Raw genomic sequence first — 20,476 nt, 5'->3', positions numbered from 1 at the left:
ATAAAAAACTACAAAAAAGGTACATAACAACAAAGTATATTTCAATATATCAATTCAGTATGTACAGGAACAGAAACGTAAAAAACTAGCGTGCCCCCTGAAACCATCTGCGTTCAGTACGCTTTTACATTCAATTGGAAGGAAACGGTGCTGTACTGAACAACCAGTTGAAAAACTGGGAGGGGTTTGGGTTGTGTGTTGGGGAACGCTGTCAGCATGGCCGCTGACGTTTAAATATGTCACTCATTGCTTCAAGCCACACCCACAAAACGGGATCAAATGTACCTCAGTCTTTTCAGTACAAACCGTTTCACAACGTAGCAAACGTTCAAGCGAACTGAACGCACCTCATGTTATCTATCGGGGCTTATAACTTATAACGTATGTATGTCTTGGGGATTATAGTTTGTTTGTATATATTGGGGCTTATAGTTTGCATGTATGTATGGGGGCTTATAACTTGTATGTATGCATGTAATGGGGCTTATAACTTGTATGTATGTATGTATGTATGTACAGTGCCTTGCGAAAGTATTCGGCCCCCTTGAACTTTGCGACCTTTTGCCACATTTCAGGCTTCAAACAGAGATATAAAACTGTATTTTTTTGTGAAGAATCAACAACAAGTGGGACACAATCATGAAGTGGACATTTATTGGATATTTCAAACATTTTTAACAAATCAAAAACTGAAAAATTGGGCGTGAAACATTATTCAGCCCCTTTACTTTCAGTGCAGCAAACTCTCTCCAGTGAGGATATCTGAATGATCCAATGTTGACCTAAATGACTAATGATGATAAATACAATCCACCTGTGTGTAATCAAGTCTCCGTATAAATGCACCTGCACTGTGATAGTCTCAGAGGTCCGTTAAAAGCGCAGAGAGCATCATGAAGAACCAGGCAGGTCCGAGATACTGTTGTGAAGAAGTTTAAAGCCGGATTTGGATACAAAAAGATATCCCAAGCTTTTAACATCCCAAGGAGCACTGTGCAAGCAATAATATTGAAATGGAAGGAGTATCAGACCACTGCAAATCTACCATGACCTGGCCGTCCCTCTAAACTTTCAGCTCATACAAGGAGAAGACTGATCAGAGATGCAGCCAAGAGGCCCATGATCACTCTGGATGAACTGCAGAGATCTACAGCTGAGGTGGGAGACTCTGTCCATAGGACAACAATCAGTCGTATATTGCACAAATCTGGCCTTTATGGAAGAGTGGCAAGAAGAAAGCCATTTCTTAAAGATATCCATAAGTGTTGTTTCAAGTTTGCCACAAGCCACCTGGGAGACACACCAAACATGTGGAAGAAGGTGCTCTGGTCAGATGAAACCAAAATTGAACTTTTTGGCAACAATGCAAAACGTTATGTTTGGCGTAAAAGCAACACAGCCCATCACCCTGAACACACCATCCCCACTGTCAAACATGGTGGTGGCAGCATCATGGTTTGGGCCTGCTTTTCTTCAGCAGGGACAGGGAAGATGGTTAAAATTGATGGGAAGATGGATGGAGCCAAATACAGGACCATTCTGGAAGAAAACCTGATGGAGTCTGCAAAAGACCTGAGACTGGGATGAAATTTGTCTTCCAACAAGACAATGATCCAAAACATAAAGCAAAATCTACAATGGAATGGTTCAAAAATAAACATATCCAGGTGTTAGAATGGCCAAGTCAAAGTCCAGACCTGAATCCAATCGAGAATCTGTGGAAAGAACTGAAAACTGCTGTTCACAAATGCTCTCCATCCAACCTCACTGAGCTCGAGCTGTTTTGCAAGAATGGGAAAAAATTTATCTCGATGTGCAAAACTGATAGAGACATACCCCAAGCGACTTACAGCTGTAATCGCAGCAAAAGGTGGCGCTACAAAGTATTAACTTAAGGGGGCTGTATAATTTTGCACGGCCAATTTTTCAGTTTTTGATTTGTTAAAAAAGTTTGAAATATCCAATAAATGTCGTTCCACTTCATGATTGTGTCCCACTTGTTGTTGATTCTTCACAAAAAAATACAGTTTTATATCTTTATGTTTGAAGCCTGAAATGTGGCAAAAGGTCGCAAAGTTCAAGGGGGCCGAATACTTTCGCAAGGCACTGTATGTATCTATCTATGTGTTGGGCTTTAGCTGAGATTATTCTTTACAGAGTCAAGTATATTTGTCCAGGTCTGTTGTTCCTTGACCAGCACCATTCATTCTCACTGTCGATAATTCTGATGTTAAAACTCCTAATAGTATCTGTATCTACTGGTTAAATGGGAGACAGTGAGGTGACATCAATGTAAGAGCCAACATCAATTTTGTAACTTTGTCCTAGAAGCATTTAACTACAGGGCACTCCCACATCATACGGAGGAACTTAAGTCATCTTCTGACAATATGGCACTGTCATAACATTTGTGACGATTCCTCAGGTGACTTTTAAGTAGTGGATTGTTTCTAAAGCATCTGCTGCACAGTTTGCAGTGATACGGTTTCTCTCCAGAGTGAGTGGTTAGGTGTTGTGTCAGGTTGCCTGGGGTGGCAAAGCAATGTCCACACACAGTGCACTTGAAAGGTCTCTCTCCTGTGTGAACCGCTGTGTGTCTGGTCAGTTCTTCCTTGCGCTTGAAGCTTTTCGGACACTGTTTGCAACCATGTGGTTTCTGACCTTGGTGAGTCCACATGTGCGTTTCCAGTTGTTCCTTCTGGTCGAAGTCTTGCCCACAGTCCTTACACCGATATGATTTCTCCCCTGTGTGGAACTTCATATGTGCTCTCAAGTATCCATTACAAGTGAAACTTTCTCCACATTCTTTGCACTGAAATGGTTTCTCCCCCGTGTGAAGTCTCATATGCAATTTCATATATGCCTTAGTTTTGAAACTTTTCCCACATTCCTTACATTGATATTGTTTCTCTCCTGTGTGAGACACCATGTGTGTTCTCAGATTAGCATCACTAGGGAAGCATTTGCCACAAACATTACAAGTGCGTGTTGCTTTAATGTGGGATTGGAGGTGCTCTGTCAGACTTGCTATGGACTCGAATACCTCCTCACACACACCACACATTTTCGTATGTTTTGTGTGCACATTTTTCACATGATTAACTAAAGGACCAATGTACACAAATGTACTTCCACACAACTTGCAACAATAAGGAGAAGCATTTGTGGTCACCTTGCCTCTAGCACGGCTATGGGTGCTTGCCCATTTTCTGGGTGATTTCAGTGCCTTTGATCCTGACGGTAGTCCCTCGCTCTCCACCTCATTGCCACTTCCACTGTTTTCACTGTGAGCTGCCGAACAGCCTGGATATCCTTCTGAGAGGGCGTGTGAGGCACTGGTTGCTTCTGATACCGTGTAGAGCTCTCCATCAGGCTCGGTTTTGATCTCTTGAGGAATGCGGACACATAACACATCCCCCTCTCTGCTCTCGGAAATTTGGCTGGAGAAATCCATCGGATCACAGTCACTTTCCTCACAGACGGTGAATATGGAGTCTTTGGTATCAGACTCCAGCCCTTCAAGCTGCTCTTCCTCCCGTCTGATCCCAAGTTCCTGTTGTTTATCTTTAATCAGTGTGGGCTGTGGTTCCTCACTTGTGTGGAACTTCATATGCGTTTTCAAGTATCCCTTACAAGTGAAACTTTCACCACAATCTTTGCACCAAAATGGTGTCTCCCCTGTGTGACGCCTCATATGCAAGTGCATATAGCCCTTATTTTTGAAACATTTTCCACATTCTTTGCATTGATACTGTTTCTCTCCTGTGTGCGTTACCATGTGTGTTCTCATACTAGAATCACTAGGGAAGCATTTGCCACAAACATTACAAGTGCGTGTTGCTTTAATGTGGGTTTGCAGGTGCTCTGTCAGACTTGCTATGGACTCAAAGACTTCTTCACACACACCACAACGGTATTCTGCAGTAAGCTTTGTGTGCACATTTTTCACATGATTAACTAAAGGACCAATGTATACAAATGTACTTCCACACAACTTGCAACAATACGGAGGAGCAGCATTTGTGGTCACCCCGCTTCCAGCAGAGGTATGGGAGCTTAGTCTTTTCTTTGCTTGTTTTCTGGGTGATTTCAGTGCCTTTGATCCTGACGGTAGTCCCTCACTCTCCACCTCATTGCCACTTCCACTGTTTTCACTATGAGCTGCCGAACAGCCTGGATATCCTTCTGAGAGGGAGTGTGATGCACTGGTTGCTTCTGATACCGTGTAGAGCTCTCCATCAGGCTCGGTTTTGATCTCTTGAGGAATGCGGACACATAACACATCCCCCTCTCTGCTCTCGGAAATTTGGCTCGAGAAATCCATCGGATCACAGTCACTTTCCTCACAGACGGTGAATATGGAGTCTTTGGTATCAGACTCCAGCCCTTCAAGCTGCTCTTCCTCCTGATTGGTCCTGATTTCCTCTTGTTCATCTTTAATCTGTGTGGGCTCTGGGTCCTTCTCCAGACTGGGGCTCCACTTCTGCTCACAGTGCTGCCGCTCAGGGGGAACCTCTTCTTCAGAGACTGGGAGAGTAAGCTGCTGGGGGTCTAGAAAAAGGGGAGGAAAGGGATCATTAAGAGATCAATACATAATTGAACTTTAAAAAAATGTAAATAACATATGTCTATCCAGTGTGGTAGTACCCGAGTCCAGGACTCTGACTTTCCTCGGACTCAAGACCTGACCTTGACAGGTAACGTTGATGTCAGAATGTCTCTCTCCCTTGCATTATTCAACATGATAGTCTTTCTTTGGTGCGGTCCAGATTGGCCTTTATTCCAACATCCACGGACGTCCGAACCAATCATAGACATCTATGTTTCACAAGTTTGGACAGCACAGTAAAATACAGTAAAGTATAGTACAGTACAGCAAAGTAAAGTACAGTACAATGTAGTGTACTCTACTGAATTACTCTGCTGTACTGTACTGAACTTTGTCGTACCTAGATGTGTATGATTCGCTCTGGTCCGACCAAATTTCTACTTGTTTGGGGGCAGAGCTCATTAGAATAATACCCAGCATGGGTTGCAAGTGTTTGTTTTTACATTCAAATAGGGGTCATTCAGCGGACGCTCTTATGCAGAGTGATTTACGGTCCGTGCATTCAACCAATATATGAGAAATTTCATGGCATCAGAATTACGCTTTGAGTTTTTTCACCTTAAAAATGTATGTCAAACAAAAACTATTGATTTAAAAGTTCATTACGGTAACAGAATTACATCATGGGTCCCTGATCTGTACTACACATAAATGCATAGTTATGGATATGAATGTCATTCTCATGTTTCATAAGTTTGGACACCTCAGTGCAGCACAGCAGAGTAGAGCAGAGTAAGGTAGAGTTCAGTACAGTATAGTTCAGAAGGCCAGCATCCCGGAGTCGTCTCTTCACTGTTGACGTTTGGAGTAATATCTACATCTATATATATATATATATATATAAATAACGTGTGTGTATTTAAACAACACTATGTAACTCCAAGTCAATCACACTTCTGTGAAATCAAACTGTCCACTTAGGAAGCAACACTGATTGACAATAAATTTCACATGCTGTTGTGCAAATGGAATAGACAACAGGTGGAAATTATAGGCAATTAGCAAGACACTCCCAATAAAGGAGTTGTTCTGCAGGTGGGTACCACAGACCACTTCTCAGTTCCTATGCTTTCTGGCTGATGTTTTGGTCACCTTTGAATGCTGGCGGTGCTTTCACTCTAGTGGTAGCATGAGACAGAGTCTACAACCCACACAAGTGGCTCAGGTAGTGCAGCTCATCCAGGATGGCACATCAATGCGAGCTGTGGCAAGAAGGTTTGCTGTGTCTGTCAGCGTAGTGTCCAGAGCATGGAGGCGCTACCAGGAGACAGGCCAGTACATCAGGAGACGTGGAGGAGGCCGTAGGAGGGCAACAACCCAGCAGCAGGACTGCTACCTCTGCCTTTGTGCAAGGAGGAGCAGGAGGAGCACTGCCAGAGCCCTGCAAAATGACCTCCAACAGGCCACAAATGTGCATGTGTCTGCTCAAACGGTCAGAAACAGACTCCATGAGGGTGGTATGAGGGCCCGAAGTCCACAGGTGAGGGTTGTGCTTACAGCCCAACACCGTGCAGGACGATTGAAATTTGCCAGAGAAAACCAAGATTGGCAAATTCGCCACTGGCGCCCTGTGCTCTTCACAGATGAAAGCAGGTTCACACTGAGCACATGTGACAGACGTGACAAATCAATTTTTTAATTTGTCACATACACATGGTTAGCAGATGTTAATGCGAGTGTAGCGAAATGCTTGTGGTGTAGCGAAATGCTTGTAGAGTCTGACAGAGTCTGGAGACGCCGTGGAGAACATTCTGCTGCCTGCAACATCCTCCAGCATGACCGGTTTGGTGGTGGGTCAGTCATGGTGTGGGGTGGCATTTCTTTGGGGGGGCCGCACAGCCCTCCATGTAGCCTGACTGCCATTAGGTATCGAGATGAGATCCTCAGATCCCTTGTGAGACCATATGCTGGTGCGGTTGGCCCTGGGTTCCTCCTAATGCAAGACAATGCTAGACCTCATGTGGCTGGAGTGTGTCAGCAGTTCCTGCAAGAGGAAGGCATTGATGCTATGGACTGGCCCGCCCGTTCCCCAGACCTGAATCCAATTGAGCACATCTGGGACATCATGTTCCGCTCCATCCACCAACTCAGTGGCTCAGGTAGTGCAGCTCATCCAGGATGGCACATCAATGCGAGCTGTGGCAAGAAGGTTTGCTGTGTCTGTCAGCGTAGTGTCCAGAGCATGGAGGCGCTACCAGGAGACATGCCAGTACATCAGGAGACGTGGAGGAGGCCGTGGAGGAGGCCGTTGCACCACAGACTGTCCAGGAGTTGGCGGATGCTTTAGTCCAGGTCTGGGAGGAGATCCCTCAGGAGACCATCCGCCACCTCATCAGGAGCATGTCCAGGCATTGTAGGGAGGCCACACACACTACGGAGCCTCATTTTGACTTGTTTTAAGGACATTACATCAAAGTTGGATCAGCCTGTAGTGTGGTTTTCCACTTTAATTTAGACTGGACTCCTGATCAATTTGATTTCCATTGATCATTTTTGTGTGATTTTTGTTGTCAGCACATTCAACTATGTAAAGAAAAAAGTATTTAATAAGAATATTTCATTCATTCAGATCTAGGATGTGTTATTTTAGTGTTCCCTTTATTTTTTTGAGCAGTGTATATATAAATAATTATATATAAATAATTAATATATTAATATATATATATATATACACACATACATATATACATACACACACACACACACACACACACACACACACACACACACACACTACAGTTCAAACGTTTGGAGTCACTTAGAAATGGCCTTTCCTAACTTGGGTGACTGGAGTCTCTGACAATTGTATGGGCTTTCATTTGACATTACCTATTGTATAGGTCCTGGATGGCAGGAAGTTTGACCCCAGTGATGTACTGGGCCATTCACACTACCCTCTGTAGCGCCTTATGGTCCGATGCCATACCAGGCGGGGATGCAACCTGTCAGGATGCTCTCAATGGTGCAGCTGTAGAACTTTGAGGATCTGGGGACCCATGCCAAATCTTTTCAGTCTCCTGAGGGGGAAAAGGTCTTGTCGTACCCTTTTTACGACTGTCTTGGTATGTTTGGACCATGATAGTTTGTTGGTGATGTGGACACCATGGAACTTGAAGCTCTCAACCTGCTCCACTACAGCCCCGTCGATGTTAATGGGGGCCTGTTCAGCCCCCCTTTTCCTGCAGTCCACGATCAGCTCCTTTGTCTTGCTCACATTGAGGGAGATGTTGTCATGGCACCACACTGCCAGGTCTCTGACCTCCTCATCGTTGTCGGTGATCAGGCCTACCACTGTTGTGTCGTCAGCAAACTTAATGATGGTGTTGGGAGTCGTGTTTGGCCACGCAGTCGTGGGTGAACAGGGAATACAGGAGGGGACTAAGTACACACCCCTGAGGGGCCCCAGTGTTAAGGATCAGCGTGGCAGACGTGTTGTTGCCTTCTCTTACCACCTGGGGGCGGCCCGTCAGGAAGTCCAGGATCCAGTTGCAGAGGGAGGTGTTTAGCCGCAGGGTCCTTAGTGATGAGCTTTGTGGGCACTATGGTGTTGAACGCTGAGCTGTGTTCAATGAACAGCATTCTCACATAGGTATTCCTTTTGTCCAGGTGAGAAAGGGCAGTGTGGAGTGTGATTGAGATTGCGTCATCTGTGGATCTGTTGGGACGGTATGCGAATTGGAGTGGGTCTAGGGTTTCTGGGATGATGGTGTTGTGAGCCATGACCAGCCTTTCAAAGCCCTCCATGGCTACAGACGTGAGTGCTACGGGTCGGTAATCATTTAGGTAAGTTACCTTCACTTCCTTGAGCACAGGGACTATTGTGGTCTGCTTGAAACATGTAGGTATTACAGGCTCAGTCAGGGAGAGGTTGAAAATGTCAGTGAAGACACTTGACAGTTGGTCCGCTCATGCTTTGAGTACACATCCTGGTAATCCATCTGGCCCTGCAGCTTTGTGAATGTTGACCTGTTTAAAGAGCTAACCATTCCGAGGGGTTTTCTACAATGCTTTGAGCGCTCTCCAAGTCCGGAAGTGAATATCACGTAGAGCGAAATTTTAGTCACTGATGAATAACATTATTCCTTGAATTTCAAGATTGAAAATATAATAACACGACCTAGCCATTAACATCCCTTAATGCTCAGACAGATTCAATGGCTGTAGCATAGTGTATTCGAATGAATGATTTGCTAAAATATCTGAGAAATTATTAATAATAAGCATGTGCTTTTACCTAATAATAAACTACTAATGATAATATAACTTCAAATACCAAGCTAGTAACGTTAAGTACCCTAGGTTAACTTAGCTGACCTTCAATTGAGGGAATTCAGCTTCTCTGAGACATTTGTACAACTCTTTCAAACTTTGAAAATAAATACATGAGCAAATGTTACCAAACATGATAGTCATAGGCCTGCATTATGGTAGGCAGCTAATTGTTCAATTACACTTTCCATCAATACTTTGGAAGGTCACTGTCTCTGCACTGACTGCCTGTGGGTGAGACAACGCTAACTAGCCAATGGGAGCGTAGTAGAATGCCCCTCTGAATAACGGGGCGTGGTTTCTGCTTAACTGCATGGGAAAAAGAAAGCCGCATGCAGCACACTTAACATCCCCTGTGCCGTTTCATGCTCGGGAATCGTAATACAGAAGAATATGTCCTCGTAAATAGCATCCCCGACATGAAGCGAACCAAAGACAATGCATCTCGGCCCTCACAGCATACATCAATTTGCAGAGCATTTTAGTCATTCAGTCAGAGTTTCCTCTTGCCTGATAGCTATAGCATCAATTCTTAGTTTCATAGTGTTATCTGACAAAGGTACTGTGAGTTTTTGTGCCTCTGCCTCCCCACACATTGTTTTCACCATATCAATTGTGGCCAGTAACATCAAAGTCTCTGCAATAGTGTGTGGTTTCATAGCATAGCAGGCTTAGCCATTCACCATGGAAATGATTCAAGTGCAACGGTCAAGTATAGCCTTTTCCCACGATTTAAGGGCGCTCTCTGGTTGAATTTGAATAGATTTGAATAATTCTAATTTAGATTTAAGGTTAGCCACATTACAATGATTGAGTGACAAAGATGATGTATCTGGTGTGGCCACCAGCTGCATTAAGTACTGCAGTGCATCTCCTCCTCATGGACTGCACCAGATTTGCCAGTTCCTGCTGTGAGATGTTACCCCACTCTTCCACCAAGGCACCTGCCAGTTCCCGGACATTTCTGGGGGGAGTGGCCCTAGCCCTCACCCTCCGATCCAATAGGTCCCAGACGTGATCTGGGCTCGTTGCAGGCCGTGGCAGAACAATGACATTCCTGTCTTGCAGGAAATCACGCACAGAACAAGCAGTATGGCTGGTGGCATTGTCATGCTGGAGGGTCGTGTCAGGATGAGCCTGCAGGAAGGGTACCACATGAGGGAGGAGGATGTCTTCCCTGTAACGCACAGCGCTGAGATTGCCTGCAATGACAACAAGCTCAGTCCGATGATGCTGTGACACACCGCCCCAGACTATGACGGACCCGCAACCTCCAAACCGCTCCAGAGTACAGGCCTCGGTGTAACGCTCATTCCTTCAACAATAAACGCGAATCCGACCATCACCCCTGGTGAGACAAAACCGTGACTTGTCAGTGAAGAGCACTTTTTGCCTGTCCTGTCTGGTCCAGCAACGGTGGGTTTGTGCCCATAGGCGGCGCTGTTGCCGGTGATGTCTGGTGAGGACCTGCCTTACAACAGGCCTACAAACCCTCAGTCCAGCCTCAGCCTATTGCGGACAGTCTGAGCACTGATGGAGGGATTGTGCATTCCTGGTGTAACGCGGGCAGTTGTTGTTGCCACCCTGTACCTGTCCTGCAGGTGTGATGTACGGATGTACCGATCCTGTGCAGGTGTTGTTACACATGGTCTGCCACTGTGAGGACGATCAGCTGTCAGTCCTGTCTCCCTGTAGTGCTGTCTTTGGCGTCTCGCAGTACGGACATTGAAATGTATTGCCCTGGCCACATCTGCAGTCCTCATGCCTCCTTGCAGCATGCCTAAGGCACATTCACACAGATGAGCAGGGACCCTGGGCATCTTTCTTTTGGTGTTTTTTTCAGTCAGTAGAAAGGCCTCTGTAGTGTCTGAAGTGTTCATAACTGTAACCTTAATTGCCTACGGTCTGTAAGCTGTTAGTGTCTTAACGACCGTTCCACAGGAATTGTTATGGTTCATTGAACAAGCATGGGAAACAGTGTTTAAACCCTTTACAATGAAGATCTGTGAAGTTATTTGGATTTTTACGAATTATCTTTGAAAGACAGGGTCCTGAAAAAGGGACATTGTTTTTTTTTTTTTTGCTGAGTTATATATATATATTGTGGAATTAAACATGGGGTCGCGACCCCTAGTTTGGGACCCGCTGAGCTATAGAACGCCAGTCCTATGAAACTCATGCAATAACATTAGCTCATGTTTTGTTTACAAGATGTTTACCTAGCTAGTTAGTTACTGTTTGATAAATAAATCCCCAAATACTGCTGATTCAAGTTGAACAGAGCAAGTAGTGGGTATTTACATCATTAACTATCGGTACTTGATTCGATCGATGTACCGTTAAATCAACACAAACCTGTTCTGTGCGGTTTGAAATCCAGCAGACGTCGAAGACGTTCGTTCTCCTCCTTTGAACGAGAGATTTCCTCCTGGTACTCAGTTACTGTTCTCTCTACTACTCCAGCTATCTCTACAGCCGCCGCTGTTAGCCGTTCAGTAATATACACATTGAACAACGCCAGTTTTGACATTTTGAGAGGTATGAAAGTCGAGGTTTCTTTGTGTTTTTGTCAGCTATATTTTTTTTACGCCAGAGGAAGAAAATGTATTCCAGATGATGGTGCTGCTATTTCCCACAATCCTCCGCTGATTCCGGTTCCTGTTTTTCAGGAAGTTGGGTGTTTGACAGCTGAGACAGAAAATAGATCACAGGGACCGCTCTCAAAGAAACGAATAAATAAAGGATAACTACTCAATCATCTGTACAAGCCTGTAACCCAATACACTATGTCAAGGCAATCCAACCGAACCACTGACGGCAAGAAGATGGTAAGGAGTCGCGTTATGCTAATGCTACTTAGCATACTCAATTAATGCTAGCTAGCTACAGTATTAAATTAAACTAACGGTAGCTAATTTAGACGACAAACTGCCTTTTATTAACCGCCAAAAACAGCTTAATGTGTTAATATAACAATGCGCGTTTTGATGAAGTATTACCGACACATCAGCTTAACTGTAGTGCAAATTTGATATTCAGTGATCATTTAATGAATGACAAATACAGGAAGCTATTCTGGCTAGCAAGTTATTGTAACTAGCATTTAATTCGCTATTCTAGCACCATGGCACACTCACTAAGTCACTGCAGCTTGTTTGCAGCTAGCTAGTTACTAAAATGCCAGTAAGTGTTTATAATTGTTTTATTCGGGCATAGTTACCTTTCGCATTTGTTAAACATGAGCTGTTAGCCTGGCATGGATGAGCCTGGCATGGATGGCAATTGGCATATCAAAATTTGCCCCGATGATATTGGTTCTTCATCGTAGGTAGCTGACCCATGTACCCGACCCAAGTCTACGCTACGTACTTTAGTAAGGCCGAATTAATTTGTGAAAATGACTTATCTACAATATAATAAATCATTCACTGTCTTTGAATCAATTAAAGATGTTTGTAGTTTTGACGTTTTTACACCAGGGGGTGCTGGCAACTAAGTTTTCTCCTACTCTATTCAATTTCATTATAAGGGGCTTTATTGGGATGGGAAACATGTTTACATTGCCAAAGCAAGTGAAATAGATAATAAACAAAAGTGAAATTAACAATAAAACATGAACAGTAAACATTACACTCAGCTCCAAAATAACATTTAAAATGTCTATATACAGTGTTGTAACTCCTGTACCAGTCAATTTAGGACACACCTACTCATGTTTTTTTCTTTGTTTTTACAGTTTTCTACATTGTAGAATAATAGTGAAAACATCAACTATGGAATAACACATATGGAATAATGTAGTAACCAAAAAAGCATTAAACAAATCTAAATATATATATTAAGTTTATAAGTAGCCACCCTTTGCCTTGATGACAACTTTGCACACTCTTGGCATTCTCTCAACCAGCTTCATGAGATAGTCACCTGGAATGCATTTATATTAACAAGTGTGCCTTGTTAATTTGTGGAATTTCTTTCCTTCTTAATGCGTTTGAGCCAATCGGTTGTGTTGTGACATGGTAGGGGTGGTATATAGATGATAGCCCTAAATGGTAAAGCCCAAGTCCATATTATGGCAGAACAGCTCAAATAAGCAAAGAGAAACAACAGTTCATTTTTACTTTAAGACGTGAAGGTCAGTCAAAACGGAACATTTCAAAAACTTTGAAAGTGCAGTCGCAAAATCCATCAAGCGCTATGATGAAACTGGCTCTCATGAGGACCGCCACAGGAATGGAAGACCCAGAGTTACCTCTGCTGCAGAGGATACGTTCATTAGAGTTAACTGGCTCTCATGAGGACCGCCACAGGAATGGAAGACCCAGAGTTACGTCTGCCGCTGAGGATATGTTCATTAGAGTTACCAGCCTTTGAAATTTCAGCACAAATAAATGCTTCACAGAGTTCAAGTAACAGACACATCTCAACATCAACTGTTCAGAGGAGACTACGTGAATCAGGCCTTCATGGTCGAATGGCGTCAAAGAAACCACTACTAAAGGACACCAATAATAATAAGAGACTTGCTTGGACCAAGAAACACGAGCAATCGACATTAGACTGGTGGAAATTTGGCCTTTGCTCTGATGAGTCCAGATGTGAGATGTTTGGTTCCAACCACCGTGTCTTTGTGAGACATGGAGTAGTGAAGGAAAAGCAGCCAACAAGTGCTCAGCATATGTGGGAACTCCTTGAAGACTGTTGGAAAAACATCCCGTTGACTACTTTCTGAAGCTGGTTTCTGATAATGCCAAGCTGTCATCAAGGCAAAGGGTGGCTACTTTGAAGAATCTCAAATATTGTTAAACACTTTTTTGTTTACTACATGATTGCATTGGGGCGGCAGGTAGCCTAATGGTTAGGGCATTGGACTAGTAACTGAAAGGTTACAAGATCGATTCCCCGAGCTGACAGGGTAAAAATCTGTCGTTCTGCCCCTGAACATGGCAGTTAACCCACTGTTCCTAGGCCGTCATTGAAAATAAGAGTTTGTTCTTAACTGACTTGCCTAGTTAAATAAAGGTAAAATAAATAAATGTTATTTCATAGTTTTGATGTCTTTACTATTATTCTACAATGTAGAAAATGGTTAAAACAAAACAAACTAACTTGAATGTGTGTCCTAACTTTTTAAATATGGGTTGTATTTACAATGGTGTATGTTTTTCACTGGTTGCCCTTTTCTTGTGGCAACAGGTCACAAATCTTGCGGCTGTGATTGCACACTGTGGAATTTCACCCAATAGATCTCTGTTTCTCTGTGTAGAACTCTGAGCTGTTCACTCTGACGTACGGAGCCCTGGTAACCCAGCTGTGTAAGGACTATGAGAACGACGAGGAGGTCAACAAACAACTGGATAAGATGTGAGTCTCTTATCTTCTTCTCAACAAACTCTGCTTAGCCCTTTCACTGATCAAGGAAAGGAGACAAGGAGAGTAATTGAGTCACGTGTGTGTGAAGTGTGCTGCTTGTTGTGAACGTGTAAAATGTGCCACTCCTCAACGTTTCATTTTCAGTTTATCCTTTACTCTGCAAATGGATAAAGTGGAGCTACTGCTTTCGGCATCTGAAGTTTCCCGTTAACCTGCAGCACACGGACAAATTCTCCATCCCTCTTGAACTTAACCCTAGAAACCAATAGACCAATGATGTAGTGTGTGAGTTGGTCTGAAAGGGTCTGTAAAGGTTTTCTGCTCTGCCTAACTAATACACCTACTGTAGCACGTCCCAAATATGGTTCAATCAGGTGACGATCTCATCTTACTCCTTAATAGGGTCCAGATGTTTGTCTATAGCTCTCTCCCTCTTTCAGCTTTGCTCAATTCAGCGTTGAGGTCTGACTAAGCCAGTGTTCATGTCTGAAATATTTAAGGGAGGTGTGAATCTCTGCTCTACAGTGGTAAAGTAAGACATCTTTAAGGGAGGTGTGGAATCTCTGCTCTAATGTGAGACATCTTTAAGGAAGGTGTGAATCTCTGCTCTAAAGTGGTAGAGTAAGACATCTTTAAGGGAGGTGTGAATCTCTGCTCTAAAGTGGTAAAGTAAGACATCTTTAAGGGAGGTGTGAATCTCTGCTCTAAAGTGGTAAAGTAAGACATCTTTAAGGGAGGTGTGAATCTCTGCTCTCTAAAGTGGTAGAAGTAAGACATCTTTAAGGGAGGTGTGAATCTCTGCTCTAAAGTGGTAAAGTAAGACATCTTTAAGGGAGGTGTGAATCTCTGCTCTAAAGTGGTAGAGTAAGACATCTTTAAGGGAGGTGTGAATCTCTGCTCTAAAGTGGTAGAGTAAGACATCTTTAAGGGAGGTGTGAATCTCTGCTCTAAAGTGGTAGAGTAAGACATCTTTAAGGGAGGTGTGGAATCTCTGCTCTAAAGTGGTAGAGTAAGACATCTTTAAGGGAGGTGTGGAATCTCTGCTCTAAAGTGGTAGAGTAAGACATCTTTAAGGGAGGTGTGGAATCTCTGCTCTAAAGTGGTAGAGTAAGACATCTTTAAGGGAGGTGTGGAATCTCTGCTCTAAAGTGGTAGAGTAAGACATCTTTAAGGGAGGTGTGGAATCTCTGCTCTAAAGTGGTAGAGTAAGACATCTTTAAGGAAGGTGTGAATCTCTGCTCTAAAGTGGTAGAGTAAGACATCTTTAAGGGAGGTGTGAATCTCTGCTCTAAAGTGGTAGAGTATTTGGCACCATTCTTTACTCACTGTTTTTTCCCCTCTCTTGTTTTTTCCCAGGGGATATAATATCGGAGTGCGTCTCATCGAAGACTTCTTGGCGCGATCCAGCATTGGGAGGTGTCAGGATTTCAGAGAAACGGCCGATGTCATCGCTAAGGTAACGGGAACGTCCCTGAGCCAATCAGAGCGTGACCATGGAACCCTCCCAGAAAAGAGAGGCGAGGGGGAAGAAAATATGAAGAAAGAAGCAGACAGGGAAAGCGAAAAGGACAGGAGAGAGAGAGAGAGAGAGAGAGAGCTGGGAAAAAGACTGAGGGAAGGAGGTTGACTATGAACGAGTGAATGAGTGAGTTAGTAGAGAGCGAGGGAGTCAGCGACTGGAATTTGAACTCCAACCTGCAGTAGTCTGCGTAGTTTCTGAGCTTTCATAGCTTCTCTCTACTGCTTTTCATTTTTCTGCACTCACTCAGCTAGGGAAGCATCTCAGCTATGCCACCGCAAAGCCAACTGGCCGCTTTCCCCTGTGTGTGTGTGTGTGTGGGCTATTGTCCTTCACTGCTTGTTGTCTTTGTTATACAATAGTCCTGGCAGCATTATCAACCTACACCCAGGGTGAAACCACCCCTCGCCTAAGTACATTTAGTTCAAACTGAAGGAATGACCATGCACACATACAAACACAAACTCGTGCTTGTGTCTATGTGGTCAGACAGTAGTCTGCTGTACTCCTGAGCATCAGGCCCAGTACTAAATCGCTGTAGACTTGTCAAGCTCAAACACTACTTGTCTCACCTGGTGGTTGACATCCAGGCTCCCTCAGCACTCTGTTCTAACAGTGCTACTAAGTCCTTTCACAGGTCTAACCTCTCACTGTAGGTTCAGTTATAGGGAAGGCAGTAGTATGGAATGTTGTGCTGGATATTGAACTGGTAGCCTCAACTGCCGTTTAGACTGAGATAATCAGCCAACTTGCTACCAGCGACCAGTCATGTTCAAGGAGGAGACACATGACGACTTCGCACTCTGCGACGAGAGTGTTTAGAGACCAGAGTTGCATATGTCCCCATGTTTATGCACATTTCAGCAACTCAACCGCAAGACGGGGCAGCTCTCGCTAGCAAGCTTTGACATTGACTAACAACCGAACTTCCATCATACAGTTTTTAAAAGAGACATTCACAAGGGCAGATCTCAACGACTTGATCGCTTGTTGTGAGACCCTGGTAAAGAAAGATTGTCCACTCCCTGGCCTAGTCCTCTCTCTTCAACTCTCTCTCAGTACAACTCATGTGACAATGTCAGTGTCTGCATTCAGTGACGACTCTTATGAGAGCGATAGTCTCTGTTCCATTTATAAATGCAGTACTAACATCATTGTAACACTAACACCATTGTATGATTGCATGTGTTGTCCACTAGGTGGCGTTTAAGATGTACCTGGGCATCACCCCCAGTGTGACCAACTGGAGCCCAGCAGGGGATGAGTTGTCCCTCATCCTGGAGAGTAACCCCCTTGTGGACTTTGTAGAGCTGCCTGACAACCACAGCTCCCTGGTCTACTCCAACCTGCTGTGTGGGGTACTCCGAGGAGCTCTGGAGATGGTAAAGATAGATGGTGCTTCTTTAGGCCTTTTCACACTAGCCTAACCAAGCTGGTCTGGATACGTATCCAGCATCTCTGTTGGAACCGTGCTAGAAAAGGACAATGTGAAAAGACAATAACAGAGCCTGCACAGGGTGTTGGCACGGTAGTGTGAATTACACTGAGTATACCAAACAGTAGGAATACCTTCTTAATATTGAGTTGCCCCCCACCCCCATTGTCCTCAGAACAACCTCAATTCGTTGGGTCATGGACTCTACAAGGTGTCCAAAGCGTTCCACAGGGATGCTGGCCCATGTGGACTCGACAAGGTGTCCAAAGCGTTCCACAGGGATGCTGGCCCATGTGGACTCTACAAGGTGTCCAAAGCGTTCCACAGGGATGCTGGCCCATGTGGACTCTACAAGGTGTCCAAAGCGTTCCACAGGGATGCTGGCCCATGTGGACTCTACAAGGTGTCCAAAGCGTTCCACAGGGATGCTGGCCCATGTGGACTCTACAAGGTGTCCAAAGCATTCCACAGGGATGCTGGCCCATGTGGACTCTACAAGGTGTCCAAAGCGTTCCACAGGGATGCTGGCCCATGTGGACTCTACAAGGTGTCCAAAGCGTTCCACAGGGATGCTGGCCCATGTGGACTCTACAAGGTGTCCAAAGCGTTCCACAGGGATGCTGGCCCATGTGGACTCTACAAGGTGTCCAAAGCGTTCCACAGGGATGCTGGCCCATGTTGATTGAAATGCTTCCCACAGTTGTCAAGTTTGCTGGTTGTCCTGTGGGTGGTCGACCATTCTTGATACACGCAAACTGTTGAGTGTGAAAAACCCAACAGCATTGCAGTTCTTGACACAAACCGGGGAGCCTCTGAATGTCACACACACAAGTCATGTCTCATTTGTCTCGAGGCTTAAACATCCTTCTTTAACCTGTCTCCTCCCCTTCATCTACACTGATTTGAAGTGGATTTAACAAGTGGCATCAATAAGGGATCATATTTTTAACCTGGATTCACCTGGTCAGTCGTTCTTGGAAAGAGCAGGTGTTCTTCATGTTTTGTACACTCAGTGTATGTTATTATGTTCACGTGTTGTGAATAATATCTTCCTCTCTCCTCCAGGTACAGATGGCAGTGGATGTGAAGTTTGCTCAGGACACCCTGAGAGGAGACAATGTCACAGAGATCCGCATGAAGTTCATCAAGAGGATGGAGGAGAACCTTCCGGCTGGCGATGAGTGAGAGAAACAGAGAGGGAGAAAGCACCACCCTCCACCACTCTTCTCTTCCCGCTCTCCATCCATCCTCAATCTGATGTCACTCAAGGAGGTACGGAGAGAGAGAGCGAGAGAGAGATGTATAATGATAAACCCTTGACTGAGAGACTGAATGAAAAGAGAGAGCGAGAATCAAGAAATCAAGTCCTTGGGCGTGTCTGAAATCCATCTTCCTCTCCATGTCTCCTTTCCTTCCTCTGCACTGGTCTAAATACAAAGGTCTGACAGGTGGAAGTTATATGCGTTTTGCCATATATGATGCATTTTACATCAGGATGACTTGGCCGGTGACACTGCTTCTTAACAGTCCAATATCTTGAAAAGTTGACTGCTGACATGCAAAACACTGTGAGACTATGTCAACAGTGGACTAATGAAAACAATACCAAAAGATAGTTCGGAGTGGAATTAACTTTTAAATGCTTCATAACTACCAGCGATAGTAGTGCAAATAAAGTAAAGGAGAGGTGGTTTTTGAGATGTACCCATAGAGATGGGTAGAGGACTCATCTTTGCCACTATAGTGTCTGTGACAACCCATAGGAATCCCCACCCAGTTGACTACTTTGAAATGGCGGAAGCATGGTGGAAGCCCTCAATGACGCTGCCCCTGCTAAAACTGCCTTTTTGGCCACCCTCAATGACGCTGCCCCTGCTAAAACTGCCTTTTTGGCCACTAAAGGGCTCTATCATTCTCTACGGATGCACCCTTCTGCAGAACTATGACTCCTGACCTTCTGCTCATCTGACCCCCCCTCCCTCCCCCAACCATTCAACGTTCATCTCTGCTCCTTTGATGAGACACTCCTTGGATACTTCATCTCATATGTTAATTTCTAGGGCCAGGAGTCTTACCATAATGATTTTTGATTGACTTGCAATTCTGTTAAGTTCATAAAGTCAAAGTTGATGGTCTCTATTGTGTTGTACACGGTGATAAAAACATACATATATATTCACTTTTGTCTGTCACCTTTTTTAAATGAAAGATCGTCAAGATTCTATTAATATCTATGTGTGTAAGATATTTATCTGTTGTCATGCTAGATACTGTCACACTGTATGGCAGTGGTATATGAAGTAGGCTGATGTCATTAATAATAAAGTCATCATGACATATCCAATGTGTGCTGTATCACTGCAGTAATCACAGCTTCAGCTGGCCCCCAAGTGGTAAAACACTTTTGTCCGTGAGTAACATAGTAGGGCCTGTGTGCCTCGTTAACCTGTTGCAGGTCTCCTCACACGAATGTAATGAAGTGTCACGCAGACTCCTCCCCTGTGGCTGGTCGCCGGGTACACCCCCCAGTGCACTGTGGGACTATTGTTCCTCTGGAGCAGCTTTGTCCAGTCAAGCAACAATAACACACACCTAATGCCTCTCGGCGGTTTGTTCAGGTTACATAGAAGCAATCAGGACCTGTGGAAGTATGTGCCTGTGTGTCTGACAGCCATGTTTTAGGAACAGCCATTTTTAACAGGGTGCCAAGAACAGAGGTGTGTGTGTGTGAGAGAGAGAGAGGGAGGGCAGGGTGTTTGGAAGGGGCTAGCAAGGCAAGACGTTGTTAAAGGTCTCTGGTTCCTGAGCCAGAGGCCCATTCTGTCCGTAACACCTGTGAATGAACTGATGTCACCCGGTAGTCACCAACTCAACCGCTCACCTCGTCAATCACCGCTGAGCTCACAGAGCTGGCCATTTCTCTCTCTCTCTCACACACACACACACACACACACGGTTCCATGATTTGAGATAATCAGTAGATTGCACTACTGACTGTAGCCACCAGAGGTCACTGTGGGCTTTGAATTCCCCAACACTCTCTACAAAAACATTTCTCTCTTCAGGTCGCTTTCCCGTTTTGAGAGTAAAATGAAGTTTCCCCTTAGACACTGATCCAAGATCAGTTTTGTGTTATCCCCTTTAATGGTGAAGGTTATGATTTGGGGTGGGTGGTGATCCTCAGATTTTGGTGGCGTTGGTATTTATGGCATTGAAAAACATTAAGGTTTACATATGTGGGTAAGTATGTTACACTGCACATTATTTCATC

The 20,476-nt window shown here is 44.4% G+C and overlaps 2 protein-coding genes across 2 annotated transcripts; one reads left to right on the top strand and one right to left on the bottom strand.

The window, feature by feature from the left end:
- Nucleotides 1-2,008: 2,008 nt before the first annotated feature.
- Nucleotides 2,009-11,533, bottom strand: LOC112229432 (zinc finger protein 345). The gene is made up of 2 exons (XM_024395255.2): nt 11,234-11,533; nt 2,009-4,551 (listed from the first exon to the last, which is right to left on the bottom strand). The coding sequence occupies exons 1-2, from the start codon at nt 11,406-11,408 to the stop codon at nt 2,357-2,359; spliced, it is 2,370 nt and encodes a 789-aa protein (XP_024251023.2). The 5' UTR covers nt 11,409-11,533; the 3' UTR covers nt 2,009-2,356.
- A 14-nt stretch (nt 11,534-11,547) lies between these two features.
- LOC112229433 (trafficking protein particle complex subunit 3) lies at nt 11,548-19,544 on the top strand. The gene is made up of 5 exons (XM_024395257.2): nt 11,548-11,706; nt 14,145-14,242; nt 15,608-15,707; nt 16,970-17,152; nt 18,271-19,544. Exons 1-5 carry the CDS (start codon nt 11,665-11,667, stop codon nt 18,388-18,390), a joined length of 543 nt encoding a protein of 180 aa, XP_024251025.1. The 5' UTR covers nt 11,548-11,664; the 3' UTR covers nt 18,391-19,544.
- The last annotated feature ends 932 nt before the right edge of the window (nt 19,545-20,476 follow it).

This window comes from Oncorhynchus tshawytscha, linkage group LG31, assembly GCF_018296145.1.
Source record: "Oncorhynchus tshawytscha isolate Ot180627B linkage group LG31, Otsh_v2.0, whole genome shotgun sequence".
In the NCBI taxonomy this organism is placed as follows: domain Eukaryota; kingdom Metazoa; phylum Chordata; class Actinopteri; order Salmoniformes; family Salmonidae; genus Oncorhynchus; species Oncorhynchus tshawytscha.
This window is presented reverse-complemented; position numbering and strand designations above follow the sequence as displayed.